This window comes from Manis javanica, chromosome 5, assembly GCF_040802235.1.
Source record: "Manis javanica isolate MJ-LG chromosome 5, MJ_LKY, whole genome shotgun sequence".
In the NCBI taxonomy this organism is placed as follows: Eukaryota; Metazoa; Chordata; class Mammalia; order Pholidota; family Manidae; genus Manis; species Manis javanica.
Genome location: NC_133160.1, coordinates 157012264 through 157026898, shown reverse-complemented (window position 1 = coordinate 157026898; position 14635 = coordinate 157012264). Strand labels below are relative to the sequence as shown.

The 14635-nt window shown below is 39.7% G+C and overlaps 1 protein-coding gene across 1 annotated transcript in view; it reads right to left on the bottom strand.

Annotated features, from left to right (window-relative positions):
- Window positions 1-527: 527 nt before the first annotated feature.
- Window positions 528-14635, bottom strand: part of ADGRA3 (adhesion G protein-coupled receptor A3) — a 119371-nt gene continuing 105263 nt past the window's right edge. Inside the window, exons 15-19 of the mRNA XM_036994771.2 lie at window positions 14308-14432; window positions 13110-13233; window positions 5495-5640; window positions 2240-2335; window positions 528-2100 (exon numbers count right to left, since the gene is read on the bottom strand). Of these exons, the coding sequence (XP_036850666.2) occupies window positions 855-2100; window positions 2240-2335; window positions 5495-5640; window positions 13110-13233; window positions 14308-14432 (1737 nt within the window). The 3' untranslated portion in view covers window positions 528-854. The remainder of the gene's footprint in view (window positions 2101-2239; window positions 2336-5494; window positions 5641-13109; window positions 13234-14307; window positions 14433-14635) is intronic.

Sequence of the window (14635 nt, the reverse complement as noted above, 5' to 3'; positions counted from 1 at the left end):
GGAATGTAATTTAAAGATCAGTACTTTACCATGAACCTGAGGAAGTTAACCTATTTAGAAACAAAGTAATGGCCAATATAATAGGCAAATTAGGTATCCAGAATAAGTGAATGTGAACTTTATATGGTAGCTCTCCATTTACCCTCAAGAATAATATATGTGCTGGGAGAAAAAAAAGAATAAGAAAATTAAGCCCAAATATAAACACTGAAAACCCACTAAAGAGGCAAAAATAGTATTAATAGGACCAAGATGATGTGGCAAAAGCAATGCAATTTATGAAGAGTGTTTCAGGCATCTGCATTTTCAAAAGACATTCTGTGAGATCTTTTTAAAAATGTAGCATGTAAAACTACATTTATGAAACACATCAATCCAAAAGCCCTTTGATTTATGCCCTAGTCAGTGGAGTAAACATCTGATAACTGATTTATGTATAATTTCATTAAAATATCCCTATGTATATAAACATTACTAAAATAGAACTAAATACTTCTATTGTAAAATATAAAAGTATAAGATTGACACAATGAGAAACACCTCTTTATTGAATTAAATACAAGCCTGAAATGTTAAGGAAATAATACAGGTTCCACGAAATTACATTTCTGATTCCCAACACGTCCCACTGGTGCTTTGACAACTAAAATAATGCTTTAGAGGTTTTTTAAAAAATTCACAGAAAAGCAACAATTGGGGATATAAAATACGTAAAATCCAAAACTCAGAAGTTTATTCAAAATTTTTTTGAATCCCTCAGGTGGCTGTAAACAGTTTGTTTTTACATGTTCATAGCTTAAAGGAATGTGACTCTCTCAGTTTATATGGATTTCTGCCTCGGAAGCCCACCAACGCTACACAGTAGTTTCGTGTTTCCATAATCCAGTCCTAACATTGCCAGTGCTATCCGTGCTCAGCAAGGGTCCGTCCTGCCCATTGCTTTTGATTGGTCCATTCTGGATGGCCAAGTTGAGGCCGTAAGACTTCTGCTGACTTTCAGGCTCAACTACAGTTGGCTTCCTTAATGTATCTTTTTTACTGCTAGTTGAGCCAGGCTTGTCAAAATTTCTGCTGCTTTTGGGATGTGTGCTACAACCATCACTGCTGTCCTGTTGGGGTGGGTTGTGCTGTCTCTCTCTGTAAGCTAAATAGGCTCTTCGACTCCTCGAGTGTCCTTCGTTACTGCCAGGCCGACTTTTAGGTAAGCCATTCTGCACACTGCCTTCCACGCTTGTTGGGACATCATAGGCATATTCTCTTAGGACCGTGAGTCTGCTTGCCCGGTGTCCTTTGCTTCTGTTTTTATGATGGCGGCTTGGGTGCACATTTGTTCGAAACTGAACTTCTAAAGGCGCTACGTGCATCTTAATATCATTGTCCATCGAATGTTCAGTCAGACTATTGTCAAGCTGAGGTGTGGAGTTCAAAGGTAGAGAGTTGGTATGGCACTGAGCGGCGGCAGCCTGCAAGTTTGTTAATTTACAGCCCTGGGAGGAATTTTTTAAACTCGATGTACTCTTGTTTGTGCATGAAGATTCTGCACTGCTATTGGTGCACTTGGGCGCCTCTCCTCCATTCGTCCCACTGGAGCTGGGAGGCTGCACGTTGACTTGCACTGAGTACGAGCTCCGGCCTGGGCAGCAGGTCATGATCCAGGCAAGTCTGACGTCCTCCCTATTCACACAGTGGTGAACCACGACGAACGCACTGAGGCTTAAACACGTGGCTCCAAAAAAGAAACTAAAAACCAAGTCCAACGGGTAATACAAAGAAACGGCCAAGGCCCCAAACATCCACAAGGAGATGTACAAGAGCAAAATAAGGCTGGCCCCCAAAAGCTGGGAATGAAAAGTGTGCTCGTTTTCCAGCGCTGATGTTGAAATCAGAGACAGAGACATTGAGTCTTGATGATTTACTTCCCCATTTTCATTGGCTGCCAGCCTCTGCTGCTCCTCAGTGGGCTCCTTCAGTTCATATTTGCGCTCAGGGTGTCTTTTCAACTGAATAAATATGCTTAGAAAGTACACACAGTTTACAAAAGTGATGAAGCTAGCAGGCCCATAGAAGGCTCCCAGGGAGGGTTCCCATGCCATCCAGCAACTAGGAAAGAAAACAGTGGACCAGCTCAGAAGCTATAGGTCAGCAAACTGTTTAAGAAAGTGCAATCAAATTTAGTGCCTGGGAAATGGTTAGAAGAGAATCAACTGGGTCAGGTACCCAGAGAACACAAAATACTCACTAGGGCGCATTTGGCCGACTGCCGTAATTCTTGATGTTTGCCGCTGCTGTTATGCCGCAAACTATGACGGGTATACCGCCACCGATCAGGTAGAACCTGGAGGGAGGAACGACGGAAATGACAGCTCATCACTCCAGTTCATTAGGGTGTACACACGGCCGTTATCTCAGTACTGCAAAAGCCATGCCTTAGAGACTATTATTCCTATTCTAATAATAAATTGAAGGTTAACTTTTGGAGGTTGCTTTGTTAGCAGTGACTTTTTTTTTTCAATTTTAATTTTTGTTTGGATTTCCTCTTTTTAAGCACAAGGTCTACCAAGTTTCTGAGTTAAGGAAAGCTGATCAGTTTCTGCCACCCTGTGGCTGCTGACGGTAAGGTTTTTGTTTGTATGTTTCTCCTTGAGGGGTAACTGACTGACTTGTATTCCGCTGATGAACCAGAACATTAGTCCACTACAAAATGAACTCTAAGATCTCATTGTGCCATAGTTCAGACAAAATGTGTAATGACATATTACTTATTAATGTCCAGCTGAGATTGCATATTCCAGAAGTCCTACAACTGTGTATGCTTATCCCATCAACTGAGATTGAGGCATGGAAGGTACCAGAATCCCAGCAGCTTCCCATAGCACACAGACCTTCCCTGACCCCTTCCCCACCTTCTAACTGTGGAAAACAAGAAAAATAAAAGCATTCTAGTAACTGAGGAAGACAGAGTGGTGGCTGGTCTTACAAAGAAACCCTTGTTTTGGTTGGAGCTTCTCTGAGCTCTCTGGAAAGGGAAACAGAGACCTTTCTGCTCTGGCCGGGTATCCCTGGGTACAGAAACTTAATCTGCATTTGCCACTTTCAGAGACACTGCCCAAATCCTGAACTGGCTGGATAAAGGCAATATTCATAACACATCTGTCCACACATTGTTTCTTCGTCATACCCACAGGTAAATACTTAAATATGATATGAGGGTCACTGGAAGACAGCTAACTACCCTGTAGAACTATAACCCTGTGTTCTGTGTCACAGAGGAGAGGGAGGTCAACATATGGACCCTCCCCTTCTCCTGCTAAACTAATTCCACCTGCTTCTTACCTGAAAAGAAGATAGCATTTCCAAAACTGACCTTGGATTCTACATTTCCTCTCTGCCACTCTTTCCCCCTTCCTGGCTCCAGGACTTCCTGTGATCAATTAACCCTTATTTTGCAACTTTAAGTCATCTTCTCCACTGCCTCTTACTTTCAGCCTGTAAATATGTTCAAGTGTTCCCCATCTTTTCAAACTTTTCTTGAACTACCACCTTCTTCTTGTCTCCCTTCAGAGGCAAACTTCTGAAGCCCTACCACTGTCATTTGCTCCACCTCTATATCCTTCTTGGGAGGCAGCTTCTACCTACTAAATCTGCCCTCTCTGGGGCCAGGAGGGACCGAGAAGCCCACCCTCCAGGAATCCGTGCTGCTGGGGCTTCCTCAAGATCAAGGACATCGGGGAAGGAAAGCACCCTACAGGGTGGAGCTTGCACTCTCCAAAGCAAAGTGGGTACGTGGGGGTCATCTAGGGGCTGCCTAGGGTTTGGAACCCAAGCTGCCTTTTACCTAACCATTTCTGATTTTTCCTCAGATCCTAACAGGAAGAATAGCTACTTGGGAATGATATTCCAAAGTCTCAGTAAAATACCACAAGTTCTTTTAACCCAAGTGGCAGGTGTCAAGTCTCTTCCTCTCATCTGAGTCTGTGGCCGAGCACTCCTGCTGGCCCCACTGCCACGGAACCACTCACCCCCTGGATCGTCTGTGCTCTCAGGTGTTCTCTTCAGTTCCTCCCTACATTTGCTCTGGCCCATCTATTCAACATCAGCATGGCCAGGGAAGCATTCTTGTCTTAACTTCTCCCCGGGGGACAGTTCATTACCATTATCAATGAGCATATGTGAGAAGGTCTCCTGTCCCCTCTACAGTATGTCCAGTTTGACTTCTGTGCTGAGCATGACTTCCACATACAGTACTAGGGCTCCTACCTCCCCTGTGTGTCCCCTCCCTACCTCCCATCTATTTTTCCCGTATTATTTTCTTAGCGGAAGGAGTGCCATCCTCTCAGGCACCCAGCTAACTGGAGCAGACCACCTGCAGCTATCTCCAAATTCCTCCTCCTCACACACCTCTTAAATCCAACTGGTCACCGATCCCAGAGACACCGCCTCAAGTCTCCTGCATGGCTGTCCTCTCCCTTCTCTATGTGCCCTACTGGTTCCAGTCCTCGTGGGGACCTCCCTAGTGACCGCGGCAGAATTCCTTATTCTCAGGCATTCCGATTTACACTCCATACTCATGAGTGACTGTCCTATGAAGACACCCAGGCAGGCCACTCCCTTATGTAAACATCTTCATTTTACCATGGGCCCCAGAAGCCTGAAACTCAGCTTTCACCCTGAATTCCTGCAACTCTGCACCGTGCAGTGTAGGCTGCAGCCAAACTGCCCCTCTCAGTTTCCTCGGCTGACCACAAAATCCTGTCTCTGGAGCGTCACCTCTGCCATTTGCTCTAAACACCAAAGAAGGTTCGTCATTAATGAAGGTCAGCACTTCCTAGAAGCCCACAGTGCTCCCCGAATTAATGGCTCCTTTGTTTGCACTTTCAAAAAATGTATCTCCATTATCATTCATACACACGTACATTCATTTCTTTAGGCACCCATCTCCTCACAGACTGTGAACTCCTCACGTGCAGACCGACTCCTTTAAGTCCCTGGCCCACAGCCAGGTTCGTATCTAGCTTTCACTTATCTACCATGAAAATCCATTAACAGTTTTATTGTAATTGGTAGGAAGGGTGTAACTCCAAAATTATGTTGTCTTTTACAGATAATAATTAAACTGAAACATAAGCAGATTAAAACCTATGACATGACCTCAAGGAAATAAAACCAGCCAACATGTTCTTAGGGCATATTATACAGCCAGTACCATCTTAAGTGTTTTACACATTAAGTCCCTTATGCTTCATGACATCTCTGTGAGGAAAACCATTCCCTCTCCATAGATGAGACAGCAAGGCACAGAGAGGGTACAGCACTTCACAAAGGACCCCCCGCCAGAACGCTACACAGCCAGGATGCAAAGGCAGTCTGGCTTATAAGTTCATTTTTTTTTACTTTCCAAAATTCACTCAGCATTTTTTGTTGTGACTATGCTTCAACTAAATTAAACGCTTAATGAACAGTTGATATACTATAGTAAAAAAAAGATATAAGATACCTGAGCATTGGTCTGGGTGGAGGTGGCAGTTCATCAGGATCCTGGCATCTTTTAGCTTTTTTAGTGACTTGTTTATAGATATTTCGAGCTGTCACTCCCACCCACAGCACTGTAGCAAGGGTGGAATAGTGAAGAATTATTCCCACCTAGAAAGAAGATCAAAGAATATATATCAACAGGAAAAAAATATTCCCCTTTTCAACCATAAAGTATAGTAGCTGCCACTAAGGTTACCAAAAGCATTGGTTTCAAAAACATGATTCCAAAACAGTATGAGGTATATTCTAATGATCAACTCCTTTGCCTGCCAATGAAACTAAGCACTCTAACAGACGTAGAACAGAGCGCTATGTCCTCTAACACACAGCCAACAAGTGAACCTAGGAGGCCCAGATGACAGCTTACACCAAGATGACCCTTAAGACACCACAGAATTGACTCCTGGAGAACATTAAGCCAAAGGTGTGTTTCTCATAGATGCAATTTTGTAGAGTTCAGTTTCTAAAGCCCATTTTAAGGAGGAATGTAGAGGTCAAGGGTAACCAGAGGGTGAAATTCACCACACACAGAGAATCAGCTTTAGAGTAAAAGAACTGCGCTGTAATTCAGAGCTTTTATTTAATGTAATGATAAGAGAACAATAAAATGTATGGGTGATTAAAAAGGTGAGCTCTGGAATCAAAACTTGTGCCTGGTTTTAGAACTAGGATCTACCCCTTACCTACCGTGACACCTAAAAAAGTCATGTAACATCTCAACCACTGGTTTCCTCACTTGTAAACCGAAAACAATATGAAAGTATTGTGAGACTAAATAAGATAGTCTACATAAAGCATTTATCGCATTGCCTAGCACATGATAAGCAACTAATAAAAATATCTATATTTTTGTTATTATCTAGTAGGAGTGTGCTTTTAAGAAAAGAATGTCACCTCTCTGAAATTAATTTTCCTTATGTGAATATCAATATCACTATTGATTGTCAATATTATCAGTAACCACCTCTAGGGTTTCTGTAGGGACTATGTTGGCAAAATATTTGGGAAATAATAAGTGATCAACAAGTCACTATTTATGGATAACTGCAATATTTGTAAATGAGGGCATGTTTACCATAGGACCTATGTTTGAAGCAACTCTAGTTGAAGATAAAATTCCAGATGAAGATTTGTATGGGGCTAAGAGGCTTAAAATCGATTTTAAGAAAAATAAATGCATGTGTCAATGGAGCATCAAAGACATAACTCATGATTTTTTCATCTGATTACTATCTTTTTGATCATTGCTTCTTATGTAGCTATCACAGGTAAAATCTATTAATGAATATCTTCAAGAAAAAATTTTCATTCTAAAAGCATGACCCTTCAATCTCAAGAGAAATCAAACTGACTGATATTATCAAAGCTACATCAATAATAAAAGCATTTAGACAGTTGTCCAGAGTTCATTTTAAAGAGAACCAATCTGCAGCTAATACTTGGCAAAATCAAAGCCCAAGTCTAATTCTGCAGGGCAAAAATCTAGGTAGTCACTGCCCAGGGTAAACCTTGCAATGACTTCTGGAAGTGCTGGATACAGCCTGGCCAAACTAGCCAAGTCAGAGCTATCTTCTTCTTAAGGAGAAAAGTGGCTCCTTGGTTCCCATTGGCTTCACTGACTGTACTGTAAAAGCAAAAGTTTTCAGACAGAAGGGAACAACAAAAAGCATAAAATAACCCTTTGAGTTATCTGGGGTCACAAGGGAAGTCAGTGCACAGAAACCAAACCTTTAAGACAAATCACTAACTACTATTGACTCAAAATGATAGGCTCCACTACTGGCTGGAGTTTTCTCTGACACAGAGGTCAAAAGGAGCAGTCCGGGCTGTAAAGTAAATAAGTTTAAAAACAGGAGTTAAAAATATTTTCAACACACGAGGTGCAAATTGGAGATTCCTGTTTTAGATCTAAGAAGAAAACTCAACCTTTAGATTTTCAAGTGTTTTCTATGACATTTCAAAATTTCCAGAAACACCTGGAAGATAATGAAGCCTTCCAGCTATTACCAGCAGTCAAATTTGAGAAGTCTGATGTCATCTGCTTGTAGTCACATAAGCAGACCACCAACTATTCCACCAAGAACCAGGATAAAGGAGAAACCGAGATTTAGCAGAGAGGGCATTCCTATCTTCTGGAATAAGGTACTTGCCTATTGCATTCTTCCTAAGACACTTGGGCTCACAACCTCACTGTCACAACTTCTCCCATAGTGGAGACCAGATACTGAACAATTGTATTTTTAACAACACTTGCATCTATCTAATATAGAGCAGGATGCCTAGCAAGTATTCAAAAGTGATCTTTAAAATGCATATAATCATATATGAATATACATATGCCCCAAAATGCATTAGACAATTTTGTACACACTTCCATTTTATCCTCCTGGTGTCAACATCGAGTTAGTGTTAGTAACCTTGAGTTCCAGACAAGCAGACTGAGTCTGAAAGACATTCAATCTACCAGAGGTCATGTGGTCAGTGGCAGGGCTGCAATTCAAACCCAAGTCTGTGGGCTTCCAAATGCTCTGCCCCTTCCATTATGCCAGCCGGTAAAGCACAGTGAGGGGCTGAGGGGTTCTCAAAGTGACTGGCACTGGAATCATGCCTCTGTTGCCCAACAGCCCAAGCAATTTGGGGCAAGTTGTTTCAACTCTCTAAGACTCAATTTCTGTATTTATACAATATATGAGTAAGAAGTACCTCCTAGGATTAATAGGAAAGTTAAGATGTCTTGTCTGCAGAAGTTGCCAAGTAGAAAGCTCTCAGTATTTGATTGTTTCCCAATGCATTTCATGTGCCATGGCAGCAGTCCTCTAGATAACAGATATGAAAGGACATCTGAGAAGTCACTTGGCACTGTACTTAATAGATTAAGTCATGGTGTGGTAGAGCAACAAGGTAACTTAAATAAGATCCAGCCAAATCCTTTCAGTGCACAGCTAAACCAAGGACCAGAAAATTAATGATCAAACGATTATTTGGTAGCATATCATGACTCAGGACCGAGAACCCTTCCAAACTTGAGTCAAAGGCTCCTCTATTACCCGGCTTCTTAGTTCTCCTTCAGCTCCCCTTGCAAGAGTTAAGAGCTGTAGAATGCACCCAGTGTGCCACCTGGAACTAACTTGAGAACCAGAGTGGGAAATAGCTAGCTGGTGACACCTCTAATAACCTCAAACAAGCACGGTGGGGAGGAAACTACATCAGAACTCATTCATTCTGTTCACCAAATATGTGAGCTCAAAAAGGGAGATAAGAAAGACAAAACCACACCAATGATGTGCACCTATCAAACTGCACGTTCAGTTTAGGGCTCAGTTTTCAAGATGGAAGAACCTTCTCATGGTCATTTAACTTACCAAGCCCAACCCTTTACTTTGTAGAAGGAACATTAAACCTCTACTAGGTTAAGTGACAGTCATACCGGTGATTCTGGCAGACACTGACTGAGAATCCTAAGCCAGTCCTTTTTGCGTTCTACCACCCTTATCTCAGCTGGCTGCTAAATAAATTAACTCTTTAACAACAGCAAAATGGAGCAAGTCATGCCTGAGTCAGAAATAAAAAGAATGACATTATGTCTCTCATAGGACAGAACCTTGGGGAAAAAAAAAAGGAAAAAACACCTGTAACAACACCTGAAGACTTGCCTTTTCCTTTTTTTAAAAAAACAGGTCTTTAACTAATGGACATTTGTTCTAGAGGCCCTGAAAACTCAGTGTAATGCCTCTCCTTTTCATTCTAGAAATGGTATTTAGGACAATGAAAAGCAGTTATCTTCACAATGGCCTCTGTTCATTCCTCAGTGAAATAAAATTTATGTGTTTGCTTCAATGAGTATTTTTTAATAAAATTGAGACTATTACTACTATTGTGTGCTCAATAGTCTCCTTATGAATCTATAATCAAAATGGCTCTTGAACTGAATGATTACTATTTTCAAACAGGTCTTCACTCACCCAATAAATATTTGCTAAGCACCTGTATCACCTACTATGGGTCAGGGTCTTATGCTGACTCTAGGATAAACACAGGTGAATCAAATCAACATGATTCCTGCCCATGCAGAGCTTCAAGTCCAGAGACAATAAATAGGTAGACACCAGTCTATCACAAAGTTCTATAGGTACCATGAATTTTAATATACACCATAGCATAATGAAGGGAGGGGAGGGACAGCATCTGTGAAACAGTCACGGTAAACTGAAACCTACAAGCAAGTCAGCCATGGGAAAAAGGGGGAAAGACTTAGAAGCAGTCTTCTGTATGTGATTAAATTGATCTGAGACTATTCACTTCTTTTAGGCCCCAAACAAGTTTGTTTCTTGATATACAGTAATGGATTAAAACAGAAATATTCTGCACAGCTGAGAAGTAATTTCATCAATAATAACAGTAACTGTAGTAGCTAATACGTACTGAGCACTTACTGTAAGCCAGGTATCGAGTCATTTAATCCTCACCAACTACACACCCACATTTGAATTGGATCTCAAAAATACAATATTGAATTGATTCATCAGCCTCAGGTTCATGACACATTCTAAGACTGGGCACAGCTTGCCTTTCTTTAGCTATTTAATCAGTGTTAATAATAAATGTCCAATAATCTATCAGCAAGACAGAGGTAAGACCTTGAACAAAAATCTGTATCAAACCATATGATCCCCTCACCCACGGCAACCATCACCCTGTATGCCATACATATCACTCCCTTGCTTTCGTATTTAGTTTATATTACACATACATATTTTCATTAAAAGTGTGCTGTTTCATTTAGTCACTTTTAGCTTTATAATAAAAATAAGTGTGAGGGAGGATAAAGTTTATGGAACTTGAGTTTTTCACTTGTATTCCTAAGATGTATTCATAGAGCATTGTTGTAATTCATTAGTTTTGACTCTTGAGATCACAATTTATTCAGTCTCTCAGTGATGGGCATCTAGGTTGCTTCCAGGTTGTTCCTATTGTGTACAGGGTTGCAATGAATATTCACACACACGTGTATATTCATATGCACACATGTTACATGTGGGCAAGTTAGTCTCTGAGCCCAGGAGTGAGAACGTGCATCCCCAAGCATGTCTAACTTTAGAAGGAAGAGCCTCCCTGCGTCGGCCACTCATCCAGTGCCTATAACATGTGGATCCACATGTTCTTCAGTACTTGCCATTGTCAGGCTTGATTTGTGCTGACAGAAAGGCATAAAACAGTAACCAACTGCTTAATTTGCATCTCCACAGCCAATCAGGCTGAGCATCCCTTCAGGGTGCGCTGGCCCCGTGCATTTGCTCTTCTATGAAATGCCTGTCCAGCTCAAACACTTTTCTACTGGGTTGTTCGGCATTCTCATTGATTATAGTTTTTAACCCTTTCTTTAATTCTAATGCTCTGTTACGGATTTGTATTAAGAATAGCTTCTTCCAATTTGTAGTTATCTTTTCACTCTATGGAACTGTAATAAACAAAAGCACCCTTAATTTATTTAGTCAAATTATGTTTTCTTTTCCAGTCAATACCTGTCAGTGGCATATTAAGAAAACCCCTATCCCACAGACTGTGATGTTTTCTAATATGAATTGTAACATTTTGGTTTGGACATGTAAGTTTTTAATCCACCCAGAGTTGGCTTTTTTATATGACATGAGGTATATATAGATCCATTTAAATCTTTTTCCGAATGGGTTTTCCTCAGCTCCCTCTACTACACAGTGGTCTCTCTCACCCACCTATCAAGGCATGCCACATCTGTCTTACACCACAGTTGCACATGGGTCTGCTTCAGAGCTCTCTATTCTATTGTACTGGTCTGTTTCTCTTCCCCTACACCAAAAGCCACAGTTTTAATTACAATAGCCTCATAAGTTCTGATGACTCAAGGACAGTCTCTTAGCCTAACTCTTCTTTCACAGAACTGTCCTGGCTATCTTTATCTTTGGTCCTTTACTTTCTTATAAATTAAAAAACCAGTTTATATGAATTTCATAAAAAATTATCTTATGCACATATTAATTTAGGAGGAAATGCCTGCCCCTTTCTGACATTAACTCTTCCTATTCTTGGATCTAGTATATCTTTCAATTTATTTAGGTCTTCTTTAATACATATTAAAATGTTGCCTGTAAATCTTGATTTTTTATTATTTCTAGGTACTTGATATTCCCAGATACTATATAAAAGATATCTTGTTATTAACTGTTTTCTCCCAGTTGCATTTCTGCATATTAAGCAACAAACTTGTGTATATTAAACTTCCATTCACTCTTTGTTAAACTTGCCTATTATTTCAAACAATTTATCTGTAAATTAGTTTACTATAATCACATCATCTGATGACTCAGTTATTATTCTTGATTTATAGATGAAAAAACTGAGACACAAAGAAGTTAAATACTGAAATCAGAATCTCAAAGAGGTATTTGTATCACCATCGCTCACTACAGCATTATTCACAGTAGCCAAGAGGTGGAAACAACCTAAATATCCATCCACAGATGACTGAATAAAGGAAATGTGGTATATACATGCAATGGAGTATTATTCAGTCATTAAAAAGGAGGAAATCCAGTCACATGGTATAAAATGCATGAATCTTAAAGACCTTATGCTAGGTAAAATAAGCCAGTCAAAGAAAGACAGATACTGTATGATTCCACTTATGTGAAGTATCTAGGTAGTCAGCTCACAGAAACAGAAGGTAGGTATCTGGTTGCCAGGAACCGGGTGGGGAGGGTAATGGGAAGCTGCTGTTCAGTGGACATAGAGCTTCAGTCATACAAGATGAAACAATTCTAGAAATCTGTTGTACAACATTCTATTAAACAGTTAATATTGTATTGTACACTTGTAAATTTGAAGGTAAATCTTTTGTTTGATGTTTTCTTGCAAACAAAAAACAAAGTTATATTGCCCAAAAAACACCGTGAACAGTAGAATTAAGATCCAAATCCAGGCAGTCCAAGCTCTTAATTGCTATGTAATGTTGCTTGTTATCATGCATGTGTAAAACAACATACAAACACAGAAATAAACATTTACACATTTCCTATTGAAAAGTTTTTTTTATACTTGCACTGCAAAAACCTTGTTCACTAAGGCTACATTTACACTAATTTATTTGAAATTAGGAGTTGACCACTTTTAAATTCTATGTATTGATCATACCTGAGGTTTCCAGTTTTTGTATCTTATAGTTAAGTCTTTTTCTACTTTCTATTGTTTTTATCAACAGATGAAATAACTTTTCAAATCCTACTGTCAGAAAAGGCTACTTGTCTTTAAGCCACAATCAGGACTTTACAGATTTTTTGAATTAAGGGCTTGGCATTTTATCAGACATAACAAGTAGCACTGGATTTCCAAAGATAAAGGACAAGCTCCCTATGGCATCTGTTCAGTTGTGAAATAATAATTCAAAACTGAAGCATCCTGGTAAACTGTTCAGGTGACAGATACTCCATTTAAAGAAAAAAACTTTGAGGAAACATGTTTCCTCTTACAGTTAATAAAGCACATGAAATTATTTTCTAATAATAATATATTATTTTCCATTTCAGTTATTCACTCTGACTTACCGCTTGGCAGATGCTGGCATTTCTGGTTTGGGTTATTCCTCCCACAAAGACCACACAGGTCAGGAAAATATGAAAGCACAAGTTCACGAGCATGTGCCAGCCCTTCAGACTGATTCTAATCAAACTATTAAAAAGAAAGGGAAGATATTATTATTCAGGCTCACCCATTTGAAGCAGGACACTATGATTCTCATCTATTAACAATTCCAACTGTGTAAGAAGCCAAATGTAAATGTTTTTTGAATATTTAAACATAAAATATACACTATCAGATACACACACAGGATTTGAGAAATCATTTAACTAAATACAGTTTTTTAACATTTAACTTCATGAACTAAAGAAGACAAGTCATAGTTGGAGCTGGCATCCATGCAAGGCTAAGCAAATTAGCCTCCCTAATAAGAAACACGTGGACTTTTGTAGGTATAATGTCTTATGATGGTGGGATTCCATGTTTGCTTCCTAGAGATTTCTGCAAGGGGCCTATCTCTATTTTTCCTGACCTACTAGGATAACATGGTTTAAATGTCCAGTGCATTTCTTCCTGGCCTGTCATAATGAAATGTTGAAGTCTTTTTTATATCAAAATCTCCTTTTGCTTAACTAAATGTCAAGAAATGTCATATATGTCCAGCTTAAACAGGAAAATATATTCTAGTAAAACCTCTTGCAAAGTGCATCTATGTTTAGCAAATCTTTTCAGTTCATTATTTGCTACCACAGAAGTTTCTGTAGCTTTGCCTCCAATTAACAAAAGCCATATCCCATGCTTAAATGTGACAAACTTCCTTTAAAATACCATCGATGAAATGAAGAATATTATAAAAGGCAGAAGGTCATAAAACAGAACACCATAGTCTAGCTCTGGAAGACATCTCTCAAGGTAAAAAGCCTCCAACTTACCTACCTTACCCCTGTTACTCCTGGGTCGCACCTAGTCTCCAGCACATACCTGCCATATTCGTTCCTGGATACGCACCCAGCAAACTGACTGGACGCTATAAAAGATGAACTCATCACCTCATGTGCTAATTATTTATGTCTCTAACATAACAAAGGCGGCTTATATGTTTTCTCAAGTAATTGTTCTTATTTTGGAAGGATTGCATGGTATTAAACTCAGTTCTATCGTAATTAAGTGTGAAATAAACCCTTCCAAATCCAAGTCCTATACCCATTATGTTTTATTTCTTACCTGTGATGATATATGTAACTGATAATGACTGCTAAGAGGCATACGAGGAGAATGACAGCAGTAGTATAAATCACGGGGTGCAGGAGATTGGCTGCCTGGGTATACAGTTCAGATCCTGTCAAATCCTGAGGGGAAAAGAAAGCATGATTATAGCAGCAATTTTCAGGATCTCAAACCACTGAAATGTTCTCAAATGACTAAAATACACTGATAAAACTCTGGCCATTATATCTCTTTATTTTATTCAAAGATGTATGTTTCTGGTGCTATTTTTCTCATGCCTTACTTTGGTCCTCTTAAATTCCACTGTGTTAATTATTCACGGTAT